Below are 13,773 nucleotides of genomic sequence, written 5' to 3'. Positions count from 1 at the left end.
AAGAAGATTCCAGAAGAAGAAGGAGGCATGCTGGAAGGAAGACCCGCCCAGCAATGAATAAAAGCCCGGAGTGGGACCTGGGGGGTGTGCGTCTTGGAGCAGAGGCTCCCGGCGCACCCAGCGCTGTTTGCTTGCCTTTATTCCTCTAACAACTTGATAACTTTAATTGGAATCCTATTAGAGGCTCAGTCATTTATCACAACCTCACGTAACAGTATTGCTCTGAGAACTTAATGCAGCTGTGAGAGATCATTGGCATGGTGAGTGTGCCTGGAGCAGCCTGGCTAATCCACGCGCTCAAGAAATGATACAAGCAAAATGCCAACCCTGGAGCGCTGCAGGCGACTTGCAGAGTCCCAAATTAAACTACGAGGTCTTACCTGGAAGTCATTAATTTCATTAGTGAGAAGATGATGTGTTCTGCATCACCTAGAACAACCAAGAAACAGAAGGATCAGTTTTTAGTCACCACCTGCAATTCAAAGCATTCCCATCGCGCTCCCTGTGTCAGGAAGGGGAGACGGCCGGGACAGAACGGTGCCACAGCACAGAACCCGCAGCCATGAGACCCCGCCACGGGCCTGCAGCCTCTCACTTCCCTCCTGTACGTGCACCGTGAGCTACGTGGGGTGGCCACTCAGGAACTGCAAGTGTCACCTCACGACACGCGTGCGTGCTTGCTCCCCCAGCAGCGCCGTTGCCTCACTGCGGGGTTTGGCTGTGCACGTTGGCACGTGGCAGCGGCAATGCAGATCAGCCCTGCTGCTTGCTGCAGGAGTCCCCACGCTGAACAGGTCAAACGGGCACCTTTGCTCTAAACCTTTGTGTAACAACCCTTCTACTCCACCTCCTGTGCAGGCAGGCAGCGCTTTCTGGAGAGTCAAGAAATCTATTTTATTTTGAAGTCTTTCTGTGTGATGGCTGTTGGACAGCTCTGCATTGTGAAAGACGGTCATCAGCTGCTCTCAAACACGGCTCTACCGGGAGGGAGCCACGCAGCGTGTGTTTGACACCGAATGCAATCACACAGGTACAGGAACCAGAAGACCTATCTGTATCCTGAAATCAGATCAGCAATCCTTCCCTAAACGTGGCAAGACCCAGGACAATAAAACTGAGAGTTTCAGAACAGAAGCCAGGTGGAAGTGTCTTAAAGTGAGAGAATGAAGAACTCAAGTTTGAGGAGCGAACGCAGAGCTCTGTGGCAATAACCCACAAGCAGAACAGAAAGAGCTGACAGGTGAAGGAGCAGGCTCTGGGCAGCAAAGAATGCCCCCAGGATTTCTTGCGACCAAGACAGGATGTCAAAAGCGTGGAGGGTGCAGCAGCACACAGCAGGAAGGACAGGAACAGCAGAGCAGCCCTGGGAGCGCTTCCCCAGCTGGGCTGCCCAGCCTGCGAATACCTGAAAGAGGGAGCAAGGGACCAGGCACCCAGGGCTACCCACACAGGGCAAAGTGCTCCGATGTGACGCGGGACGTACCTGCAGGTGCCCCTTCAAGTTGGCTGGCGTTTTATATTCCCCTTTTAAAACCTAGGGAAAAGAAAAAATGACTGACCACTTCTGGGACAGTGACTGTACGAACATCAAGTCCACCCTGCAAAGTGTAGGGTACGGCCTGGTACTCCTGAGCCAGCAGAAACCTCGGGAGCATTGTTCCACCCGGTGCTGCTGGTGTACTGGGGCAACAGCAGGAGGCTTGCTCCTGAGGGACTACAGGCAGGGAAAGGCACCCTGCTATGGCAGGGAACTGGCACAAGCAGCTCATCTTGATCGCCCCCGGCCTTGGGAGGGGGTTTCATCTTTGCCATTGTGACAGCTCTCCAAATCCATCCCAAGAAGTACCAAAAGGCCCAAGTCAGTGACCTGCAGTGCCCAGCTCTGCCCAGTGCAGATGTTCACCCAAACCATCTGTGTCCCCCAACAGCTCAGCAAGCACAGAGCAAGGAGGAACTGGAAGAGCCCAGCGCACTCAGAGCACAGACCGGCTCCAGCGAAGCTCTTCTGGGCTGCCAGGTTTGTGCTGCTGCTCTCCTGCCTGCCAGCAGGGAAGAGGCACCCCCCGTTCCCGTCGGTGTGACAAGGGACACCTCATCCAAGGGCACTGTCACGGGGACTGCACACAGGGCTGGGGGCTGCAGAATCTAACCCCAGTCTGGGTAGGACCGGTCCACCCCATAGCGTGAGAAGTTCCCTCTCTAGTAACTGCTGTCTACGGCTTGGCAGCTTCTTCTTCCCTGCTCTGGTCCTGAGGCGTGAGTAAATGTTTTTTTTTTAAAAAAACAAAACTGGTTTTGCCCAAACCCCTTATGAACCTCCAGTCTCTTTCCTCGTGGGACTGCGGGAGCGGCTGGCGAGCTCCACGCAGACACAGCACAGCCCCAGCTTTCTCGGGGGACAGACTGGAGTGTCTAGTGCCAACCCCCCCCGTCCAGACAGCGCCGGCGTACACCACTAACCCCCGCGGCTGGATCAGGGAGGGACAGGTCAGCATCTGCCACAACAGAAAAACGAACCCCACAAAATCACAGGGAGCACAGCCGCTGCGAGCCACGCCAGGCTCCGTGTACCGCACATAACTCTGCAAATCGTGGTGTAACTGCACAGCGATCGCCCGGGTTCCCACAAGGAGCAGAGCTTGGCGGCTCCGCTCTTTTTTGACTCTCTTCAGGAGCCTGTGCAGCTGCAGGCGGCTGTGGGGGTGCAGAGCCCTGCAGGCCAACGCCACCGCCCCTTCCCGTCAGTGCCTGGCCGCACTCCAGGCGGTGACACTCACTCTGTGCGTGTTGTTGACAACCAGCGGGTCCGGCTGGCCGTAGTGGGGCGGGTTGGCGTACGGGTCGTAGCCCAGCCTGGCGAGCATGGGGGCTATGTGGGCCATGTCCTGCAGCACGTCCCCCGGGATGTGCCCGATCCATTTCGATAACGCCTCCATGTTCACCGGCTTGATGACCTGGTCCGTTGATCTTTCTATCCTGGAAGGAAATGAGGAAAAACTAAAAGCAAGGCACTAAATCTGTTGGGGTTTCACAGACACGCTGGGCTGACAGAAGCCTTCAGCTGGGCCAGCTGCCACCTGGACATTTTGCTTTCAGTGCCCAGGACAAGCGTGTGGCTCGAATGCTGTTCTGCTTCTGTTGTGAGCGCAGGCAGAGTCCCCACGGGCACAGTGGTGCTGCTGCGGGGCAGCCGAGGTGCCTGCAGCCCTGGGTCCCTGCGTGACCACGCTCACACGGGCACCGTGTGATCTCCTGCCTGCCTCCTCGCCAGCTGCTGCTTCGGCCAAGCCCCACGAGCACCGTGGCTCCACCCGCGCCACTCGCCCTGCAATTGAACCCGGCCACTACACCCAGCAGGACCAGCTCTGACAAGCACAGCCAGCCACCGAGCCCTGCTGTGCTGCAGTGCTCCCCTCCCTGCGTGGGGAGGACGCCCAGCCCAGCGAAACCACACCCAGCCCCGCGAGGCAATGCCGTGTGCTGAAACGGGTGAACGTGCACAGCGGCTGCAGCCCGTGAGCCTCGGGACTGCCACCCAGGCGATGAGGCACACGCGGTGCCACAGCCCCATCGGCACCAGCCGTGTGCCCCCCATCCTCCCCGAGGGGAGGAGCGGCCGCGTGCCCCGCTGCAGCTCCCCGCAGCACTGCCCTGGTGCATCGGGCTGATGCGGGAGAGGAATTGACACACAGAATACCGGTGGTTCCCATCGACAGCCCTTACATCTTGCTAAGGCAGGCTTAAGCTTCCCCGAGGAAAGAAAGAGCGTTTAAAGACCCAAGAAGGTGGGCAAGGCAGGCACCTCCTCGAGCCCGGAGATGGAGAGCCAGCGAGGAGGGACCTGGGTGTGTCTCCATGGGAGAGAGCATTCGTTTTGTTCTGCAACACCAGCACCGACAGAATTACTGCACCACAACGTGATTCATCAGCAGCAAAACTGCAATCACGGCAGGAAGACTTGAGGATGGGTGGAGAAAAGACAGGTTCAAGAGCTCATGTTTGTGAGCAAGCACTTCTTTTTGAATAAAGATCAATGTCATTTTTGCACTGTCAAGGAAGTTGAATAAAAGCCACCCGCTCCTAAAACCCTCGCCTGGCAGGCTGCTCCCTGGGGTGCAACAGACTGCTGCCATCAAGTCCTTCACTCAGAAACACAAACCTGCGGCAGTAAAACTGCACATGCTGCAGCTTCTACCCCTATAAAGCGCACACGGTCATGGGCAACTGAACTTTGCCCCCCCCAGTTTTAACCCTGACTGGCTTTGTGTAAGGAAATACTCCTCGAGAAGCCGAGACACTCACTTGGAAAGGGACACTCCGCCGGGCTTCCCGATCAGCTCCTCGTGGTGCAGCACGGCGTCGCTCCAGGAGATGTCCAGGAACTTCATGATGGCATGCATGGACTGCTCGGGGTGCAGCACCAGCTGCTCGTAGTAGACGGGCAGGCAGCGGGACCGCCCGATCTCCAGGCACTGGGAGTACATCACCTCGATTGCTTTGTTCCACTTGGTCAGGCAGTCCCGGTAGCTGTTGAGGTCAAAGCCCGCGATCGTCACTTTCCGCGTGATCATGGAGTGCACCGAAGCCCGGCCGTCTCGAACCATCAGGAGGAACTTGGAGTTGGGGAACAGCCTGGACAGGTAGACGGAGGACTTCAACGTGAAGGGGTCCTTGTTACACAAATACCTGGCCGGCTCGCCGTGCTTGGCGATCACCTCCAGTATAAAGGCCTGCATGGCAGCGTCCAAGACCTGGTCCGTCACCCCCGCCTCGTCCAGGCGCATCTTCTCCCGGCCCGACTTGGACCAGGCCTGCCGCATCGCCAGCACGCGGGGGATGATGCGGGTCTCCTCCCCGCAGCGCACCTCGGGGTGGGCATCCAGCATGGCCCTCATCAGCGTCGTGCCGCTCCGGGGGACGCCGCCGATGAATATCAGGGGCATCTCCTTGCTGTAGCGGTACTCGACGTGGTTGGAGTCCATCATGACCAGCTCCTCGTGCTCCGGCCTCATCAGCCGGTGCCTCCTCTTGTTCAGGACCTGCTGGCACTCCAGGACCTGCTGGCCAAGGTGCAGAGTCACCATCAGGGCGACCACCGAGCCCACCGCCAGCAGCACCCGCCTCATGGTCACCCGCATCCTGCTGTGCTCTGCATGGGCTGGAGACCAACAGGTGACCACGCTTCAGCTTTCAGCTAGCGAGCGTCCAACCCAGCGGGCACCTGCAAGAGAAAGACAGCGCCTGCGGTGAGCGGGGCCAGCGCCCGGCCGCAGCGGCACCTCCGCGCCCAGCCTGGCTCCTCGGGACGCCCGCACCACCCCCAGGCTTTCATCAGCTCTATCAGCACTTCGCGGGCGAGGTGTCTTCTCCCCAGCACGTAATGAAAGCGTGTCTGAGAGCACGCCCAAAGAGATTCCTCTCGACTGTTGCTGTACCCAGTCTCAGGTCTGTGGCTGGAGCAAAGCTCCACGGACGTTTTGGAGAGGAGGGACCACCACTCACCCAGTCGGCTCTTACAGAACTGTTTCCGTAAGGCACCGACCGGCTCTGCCTTCATCCAGTTACTCCTTTGGATCGAGTGTGCAGGAGGTTAGGAGAAAAATCTCTGGCTTCACTTCCACCGACGGGGTAAGACACCTTGAAAGAGCCTGCTCCATCCCAGACAAACCCGATGCTCCCACCCCCCTGCACCCAGCGCACCACCTTCCCTCGCTCCCGCCAGCCACCTGTTTCCTTCCCACAATGTCTTCAGTTTTACATGTGCTGCCATAGGGGAGGGAGAAGGCTGAAGTAAAGAGAAAACCAAAAGCATCTCATGCAAATTCGAAGCGCCTGACTCAGAAGAAGCAATTACCCATTAGAAAGAAATGAGAAATTAACCCAATTTTGAGGGTAACACGTCAGTAACAGCACCGTGCAGTGTGTGTTCAGCACCTGCACCCCAGACTGACCTCACACTAAAGTCCCTGGAGCCCTCCCGTGGTCCCAGGTCAGGTGCCTGCTCCGCGGGACGCTCCGGCAGCAGGCTGCCCGTCCCCGCGCCGCTGCCCGCGGTGGCTCCCAGGAGAGCTGGCACCGTCCCACGCCCGCCTCCTTCTCCCTCCCTCTGTGAGCGCAGGTTTTGCAATCCTCTGGGGTCACGCAGGGATTTTGAGTTCTTTGTGGTTGCAGGTCCTGGGCGGGAGCTGAGGCGAGGGGAAGGAACGGGGGTGTCCACGTGCTTCAGCTCGCTGACAAGCAAAAGAAGTGCCTGGGAAAGGCGGCCTCCCCTCTCCGCTCCTCCTGAAAGCACGCAGTTAGCAGCGGGCAGCACGGAGCGGGGGGCAGCCAGCAGAGCCTGCCCGGCACAGCCCGGTGGCACGGCGCCTGTCCCCATGGCACGGCGCCTGGTGGCACAGCGCCTGTCCTGGTGGCACGGCGCCTGCCCCGCAACCTCTCACCCCATCCATCCCTGCCCGCTGCACCCTGCTGCTCCCACCTACCTGCAGCCTTGCCCGGCACCAGGGCCAGACCCAGCGAGGCAGCGCCCGTCTGCCCGGCCAGGTGGGCTCCTTCCCCCCCCGGCAGCACGGTAACACCACCGCTGGGACCATCCGCGTGGCCGTGCCGCTGCCTGGGCTGACTGTTAGCGTACCACGGGTCAGCAGTGCCAGATGCACTCCACGCTCTGTAAGAGCCAAAAGGCCAGACGCGGGTACGTTTGCTCAGACCACAAGTGGCAGGGAACAACAAACAGCTCCCTGGCGTTTGGTCAGAGCCATGAACAGACGAGCCCTGCCTCCTCCGCCCTGCTGTCTCGATCTGCTTCAGTCATGTAAATGAATTCAAACGTTCACCCTAAAAATAATTGCTAAAGGCCACAAGACCCATTGCAATGCGTTGCAGTCGGAGCACTCGGTACTTAAGGCCAACTGGAATAATTAGGGCTGTGCAGACCAGGACAGGCTAATTAGCAGGGGGGATCAGCAGTGTACGAGGAGGCTGGGAGCACAGAAGTACTCTGTTCCTTGCAATAATGCCTCTCAGGGAGCGTTTCCCACCACGATGCTCCCTGGCACAAAGGCATTCTCTCATCTTGCTGTGCAGAGGGGAGGCTGGCAGCGTGCCCGCCCGCACCATCCTCGGCTCCAGGGAACCCGCGTGGGGGCTCGACCTGCCTGCTTCTGGCTCCCCAAGGGGGCACGCAGCCCCCCAGAGCCCACCCCACAGTGGGGCGAGCACTGGGCTGCCGTGGGCAGGGGAAAACGCTGAAACGCGGGGGCTGACGGCCGCAGGCAGGGACACAGCTCCTCCATTCCTGCTGTGAGTTGGAGCCCCCCCGCTGCAGCACACCGCTGCCCCCGTCAGCAAATACCACGCTGACCGTCTCGGCCAGGCTCACCCCACACCTGGGCTGGCAGAACCAACAGCGGAGAGCGCTCAGCAGCGTTCTGCCGGGCGACTGCCAACAACCCCAGCTTATTTTTGATTGCTGAGCGTAACCCTCCGGTAAGAATTTCCCCCAGTGTGTGGGGCATGAGAAAGCAGGGTCGGATAGCTCCCGGCACAGCACACACCCTGGCATAAAACACCCTGGCACAAGCAGGCAGCACGGCCGGCTGATCAGACACCTCTGGGCCTCCAGGTACCTACCTGCCCCTGAGCCCTCCCCTCCCGCGGGAGGCAGGGGGCTCCCGGCCTCCCCTCCCGCACAGCGCTGCAGGGACAGTGGGGACAGCAGGGACAGCGGGGCAGGACACGGCTGTGACCAGCTGCAGGCAGCGCAAGGCTCTGCAGGAAGCCGAGCGGGAGGGAAGAAGCGGGCTGGTGGGGAAGTGACAGTACAGCGGTGACCAACAAGGACACCGGCGGCCCCGTAGGCAAAGCGCCTTCCATATTTTGCATGCTGCTGAGACATCCGTAGCAATAAGGCTTAAAGCGTTCCTCGTAAGCTACTGAAAGCAATGAAATATTAACGGAGCATCAGCGAAGGTGTGGGCAGACGTATGAAATATTCATCAGTCCACTGCTGGGACCACAGGGGAATCGAGCGCTCTGGCAAGAGCTCTCCATGCAGGCTCACCTCCTCCCCGTGCGTTCATCTTGCTGCTAGCCGGGCCTCACGCCGATACACCCCCAGGTGGCCGCAGAAGTACCTAATGGGGAAGAAAAAGCACAGGGTCGATGTGTTTGCTGATCACAGGTACGAGCGTGGTTACAAGCACTGCCCTTCCTCCTTGGCACTGCCTCCTCCTGCCCAAAAGCTCCCTCCAAGCCCCGGGAGAGGCGGCCTGGGGACACCTCTGCCCGCCACCCAGAGCAGGGCCGGGGTGCGGGCAGCTTGGCAGCCCTCCTCCAGCTGCGTTTTGGTGCTGGCAGCTCTGGGACAGCAGAGGGAGAAGAGGGGGCGGCAGGACGGTGGCTGCTGTCCGCAGGAAGCCAAGTGCCCTGGAAGGGAGAAGCCCCAGAGGAGCAGAAGCAGCTGCAATGTCTAAAGCAGGGGCCAGCCGCCCAGACGTGGCACGGTTCCACTGCACACAAGTGGCCGGAGCAGCACAGCCTGTCCCAGAGGAAGCAGCTTCAGACTCGCTCACCGCCCGCTTTGTTACAAATGCTGGAACCAGACAAAAGCCAGAATACTGTCAGAGCTCCTGAAGCAGCAGCAAAGGGAGCCCAGAGGACACCTTGCATCCGGGCCCTGAAGCTCGAAGCTCCCAGCAAGGCCACGGGGGTGCAAAGCTCAGGACCAGAATGCCATGGAGCTGCACGAAGCAGAGATCCTCCCCAGTGATGGTTCAAGGCTGAGAGCCAGCCCCAGCGCTGCGTGCCACTCCCGGCTGCCCGACGCAGCTCCAGCTGCTGGTGGCTGCAGGACCAAACCCACTGCGTGTGGTCCTGGGCACCCCCAAGGACACGACGCTGCCCGTGCCCGTCTGTGGGCCCCGGAGCACGGCACAGCCCTGCAGCCCTCCTGCACTCAGCTCCCCTCCGTGCGACGCTGTCCCAGCCCTGGAGGATGTTTGTGAGAACATCTGAAGTGCAGACACTGATTGTTATTCCAGCTACCCCCGAGTCTCCTCCTCTCCTGCCCAGCTGCCTTTGAACGTCACCGGCCCCTCTGCCTTAGCACTAATTAGGAACAAGAGGGAAACTCCACCCGGCAGGGACGTCGCAATGGGACAGAGCTCATCCGCAGCACATGCATCGCCCTCCTTCCCCACAGGGCCTCCCTCCACCGACCACGGGATTCCAGGTCTGAACGAGGCTGCAGGGCTGCGCGGCAGCAGCCGCGTGCCCGGATGCGCCCCCGGAGCACCGCGAGCTCTGCAGCAGCACGAGCTGTTTGGTGCACCCAGCGGCAGCGGTTTAACAGCCGCCCCGCTCCGGAAACCCCTCCGGCTCTTGCCCTCGCACACACACGCTTGCAGACTTCCTTCCTGCGCCTCCCGCCACACAGCGGGGCCGTGCAGCGTGCCGCCGTGCAGCCGCAGCGCCCCAACAGCACCCCTGCACCCCCCTGAGAAGGGGGCGAGCGCTGGAGGGGTCCTGCAGCAGGCAGGGGCACGCAGCTCCGAGGGCCACGCTGGCAGCGGGGTGCGACGGCAGCCGCTGGTGGTGCTGAAGGCACAGCCGGCAGGGAAGGCGCCACGCCGCAGCCCCGTGCCGCTGCCTGCTCGCTGCAACGCAAAAGGCACAGCCCGCCCGCGCTGCCCACCTCCAGGCCCCGTGCCACAGGGCTGTGCCATGTCAGGGGACAGCTCGGCACCGACGCACGATGAAGTCGCCGCACGCAGGCAGGCGGAGCTCACGCGGCCGCCACCAAGCAGCGCTGGAGCAGGGCAGGCAGCCCCACACCGGCTCGCCGGGGGCCGGCCACGTTCCAAGCGCAGACGATGGGCAGCGAAGCGATGTGGCGGGTGCATCTTTCAAAGCAGTGACGTGTTATAGACAAAACGGTTCCTATAAGAAGCGTAACACGACCAAAAAATGCATTTTGTTTTCAGTCATTCCCAGAAACGGTTGCTGTTCTTTGCAGCTTCCCCAGAAGCCATAGGTGGGGCATGGAAAAACTGAGCTCAAATCCTTGGTGCTTAATAAGGGATGAGGAACTGCGATCATCCTCGTGCTGGAACAGCCGCTGTGGTCAGCAAAAACACCCTAATGTGTCAAACTGGCATCTGTGCAAATCAGCAAAACTTAGTTAGTGGATAGCCTTCAATTAATTCACACGCTGTGTGCAGTGCAGGAACACACTCGGCCTGCCGGGAGGCGACCTCGGCTGCTGCACCCCGGGCCAAGCCAACGCGTGGCAGCGCCCACGGCACAGCGGGGCCAGGCGGCGGGAGAGGGGCCCATGAAATCGTGCTGCTGAAGGGCACCGACAGTGCTCAAAACAAAAAGAAAAAAAAAAGAAAAAAGAAAAAGAAAAAAAAGTGCTTTCAAGCCAGCACGTGACGAGAGCAGCAACACCCAGAGCAGAGCGTTTTTGCTTACTAAGGTTCGGGATGTGCAGAAGGCCACAGAGCCAGGAGCATCTACCAGAAGCCAACCCCACTAAAAATACATGGATTTTAGACCGCTTTGGGGTTATGGGTCCCTTTGAAAATCCCCAAATAGAACAAAGAGCACCGTGGCTCGCATTTGCAGCACCACCACCCGGGGCACAGCAGTGAGAGCAGCGCGAGGACGGAGCTCCAGCACTCCCTGCAGGTCCCACCCAGGTTCCTTTCAATTAACAGCACCAACATCGATGTGCCGGCCAAACCCCCAGCAAGGACACCGGCCCCTGCCATCCCGATGAAGGCGCTCGTTTGCCTCTGTGCTCAGCCCAGTGGCTGCATTCAGGCACTGAAGCCCCCAGCAGCCAGGCTCGGGGCTGAGCCCACCGCAGGCACAGCTCCACCGCCCCACTCTGCCACCATCCCAGCCCCTTGGGGAAAAGGAAGGAAAAAGGCCCCAAACGTGCTGCGGTGGCCATGGGGACCGGAGAGCAGCCTGCCCACCGCCAGGGCCCGCTGCTCCCAAGGCGCTCCTCTGAACGAGGAGGGCAGCAGGGCCGGGAGCAGGGCTTGGGGAGGACCCAGGCCCACCGGATCGACAGCAGCACGGCCACGGCCCCACAACGGCCCCAGCGCCCCTTGGCGTGCCTGGGGCTGCCCTCGGCTGTCCTGGAGACAGCAGATTTCTGGCCAGCGATGGGGAAGTGGCTCTTACCACATCTCATTTCACAACACTCGCTGCTTCAGAGATGATCACAGCAAGGAAAGCTCTCCTGCTCAGCACCACACACCAGCAGGAGCCCCTCCAGGACCCCCGGCACGCTGACGGACGTGGCCACCGGGCAAAGCGCAGCAGTCGGCCCTCACCGGGGAGCATCCGCGGTGCACGAAACCAGGCCGGCAGCCCTGAGCTGCAGAGGGACGGTTCTGACGTTTAATCAATTCACAGCTCCAATTCACAGCTCCTCCTTGCCCGCGACGGTAATTACACTGCAGTTACTCCCTCGGAGGACAAAGCCAAGGCCCCGCAGGCACCCCAGAGGACTGGCACTGAGAGCTCACAGACGGCACCTCCGCTGCTCCTGCTTCTCGCCCACTCTCGCCCCTGGAGCCGCCGAGACGAGCAGGAGCAGGGCCCGGGGCAGCGCAGTTTGCCTGCAGGCACTTACTCCTCCCAGGCTGCGTCCTGACGGGCTGTACAAGTGAAACCGAGAGCGCCGCAGGCTTTCCTGCAGCGAGCTGCAGAGGGACCGGCGAGGGGAGCGTCCTGTCGAGGGCAAGGGTGTGCACGTTAAGGCACCAGCCCCACCGCAAAACTGGCTCCGCACTCCCAGAACTGAACTAGACATTCCCCACAAGTGTGGGTGGTCAGAGCCTGCCATGCAACGGGGAGAAAAAGGAATCAAAGGAACTGCTAGAAAAAACACCGAGCATCTTCAAGAAAATATTTTCCAAGTCCCCCTGCCAAACCGTCAGCCCTAACGAGCTCCATTCCTGCACGCACAAAGATGGGGATCTGCACAGTGAAGGTTGTTTCTACAAGAGAAACCCCAAAACCTCAAATTTGCTTAAGAAACAAAATCAAAATATTTTATTTCCCTATGAAGCAACACCAGCCATCCCCAGCACCGGAGGAGGAAGGCGCGGGCAGGGGGCATCGGCTGCAGCCTGGCCCTGACCCCAGCCCCGCGTGGGTGCGCAGCTCCCCTCGGACAGGCGCAGTGCCCCGGTGCCACCCGGCAGCTCGTGCAGCGCCCAGAGCCCGGACAATTATTTCCTCCCAAGCCACGGCCCAGGAGGAGCTCGTCTGGTGGCACCGCGGATGGATGGAAAGGGGCCCGTCGGAGATGGCTGCCCCGTGCTTGGCGTGCCTGCCCTGCAGGACAAACCACCCCACCCGCAGCCTCGGGGCTCTGACACCTGGGACCTCGGCTGCCACTTCCACGTGCAAATGAACCGAACCACAGCGATGGGCTCGGGGGGTCCTCAGCGTGCTACGGCAGCACCTGCAGCCGGGGCAGCGCCACCCATGCCAGAGCCGTGCAGGACAAAACCCAGCGCGTGCCCTGTGCGGCTGCAGCAGCGCATGGATGCAGCCCCCAGGACCAAAGCGAAGGGCTGGCGGCTGCTGCACGGCAAGCACCCGGGCGCTGGGAGCTCCGGGGGAGCAGCAGCCCTTCCCCAGCCCCAAGGCTGCCCATTGAGCAGCTGGCTGCTGCTGCCGGAGCTCCTGGGGCCGGGTGGGAAGGCTGAGGTGGGTGCCCCGCGGCTGGGCTGCACCGCACCGGCAGTGCCACAGCCCGAGGGAAATGAAGCGCGTGGGCACAGGGCTGCAAAGCTGCTCCCGCAGGCCCTGCGCGTGCAGGGCTGTGAGGTGGGAAGCACAGCGAGCTCTCCTAAGGCAGGAAGGGGGCTGAGGCTTCCTAAAAGCATCACAGATTCGTCACAAGACAGGAGCGCAGTGCCAAGCAGAACCACCTGCTGGGGGTTTGCCTCCTTTCTCCAGAAATGCTGCTGACAGGCCCCGCACTTCGCAGAGCTCCTGCGATCCCACACACCCCCACAGCCTCAGCACATCTGTAATGCCAGCGGCCCTTGGGATGAGCTGCTTCAGATGGCAGCAGGGACCACTAACGGGGTTTGGAGAGCTGCAGGCAGCTGCAGCACCAGCCCTGCGCCCTTCTGGGGGGCACACAGCAACTGCACCGAGACCCCGCGGCAGCTCCCACCGCCGTGCTCAGCCCCGAGCTGTCCCTGGGTGCGCGCTGGGGCATCGCTAGCTCCCCACCACCCCGGTGCTCTCCCCGCGGCACAGCACCCACCCGCCCTGCCCGCAGGGATCGGCTGGAGCAGCAGGGAGGGACGGGACAGAGGCACACATCCAGCACCGCGGGGGCAGCAGCGATGCCCAGGCCTGGCTCTCCCCAGGACGCAGCACCGGGCAGCGCGGCGGGCCCAGGGCATGGCGCTGGCACTGCGTCTGTGCTGACGAGCCGTAAAACTCCAGGGCCTGGGGGTTTGCTCAGGCGGCCGAGCCCTCGGGCAGGTGCTCTGATGCTCTGGGGTGCGCACGGGGCTGCGGGCAGCACCCAGCCGCTGCTCCCACTGACAACAGACACACACAGAGCTCCCAGAGCAACCTGCAGGAGGGGAGGGAGCTCTGTGCTCCGGAGCAGACCCTCCGTGTCCAGGCAGCGCCTGAGCCCCTGCATCAGCAGCGCCCACCGGGACCCGCCCCCGGCCTCCCGTGGGGCAGCAGGGGTCGGCATCCCCCAGCCCCGGGGCCGTTCATTTC

At 61.4% G+C, this 13,773-nt stretch overlaps 1 protein-coding gene across 2 annotated transcripts in view; it reads right to left on the bottom strand.

Annotated features, from left to right (window-relative positions):
* Positions 1-8,212, bottom strand: part of TPST2 (tyrosylprotein sulfotransferase 2) — a 9,612-nt gene extending 1,400 nt beyond the window's left edge. Inside the window, exons 1-5 of one of the 2 annotated variants that reach the window (XM_035340163.1) lie at positions 8,063-8,212; positions 4,303-5,221; positions 2,778-2,976; positions 1,484-1,534; positions 381-429 (exon numbers count right to left, since the gene is read on the bottom strand). In XM_035340163.1, coding sequence (XP_035196054.1) covers positions 400-429; positions 1,484-1,534; positions 2,778-2,976; positions 4,303-5,138 — 1,116 coding nt within the window. In that variant the 5' untranslated portion in view covers positions 5,139-5,221; positions 8,063-8,212 and the 3' untranslated portion in view covers positions 381-399. Of the gene's footprint in view, positions 1-380; positions 430-1,483; positions 1,535-2,777; positions 2,977-4,302; positions 5,222-6,836; positions 6,886-8,062 lie in introns of those variants that run through there. The other variant, XM_035340164.1, reaches the window with a different exon arrangement.
* Between the last annotated feature and the right edge of the window lie 5,561 nt (positions 8,213-13,773).

Source organism: Oxyura jamaicensis, chromosome 15 (assembly GCF_011077185.1).
Source record: "Oxyura jamaicensis isolate SHBP4307 breed ruddy duck chromosome 15, BPBGC_Ojam_1.0, whole genome shotgun sequence".
NCBI classification, from domain to species: domain Eukaryota; kingdom Metazoa; phylum Chordata; class Aves; order Anseriformes; family Anatidae; genus Oxyura; species Oxyura jamaicensis.
The sequence above is the reverse complement of the archived record's forward strand: the minus strand, read 5'-3'. Positions and strand labels throughout refer to the sequence as shown.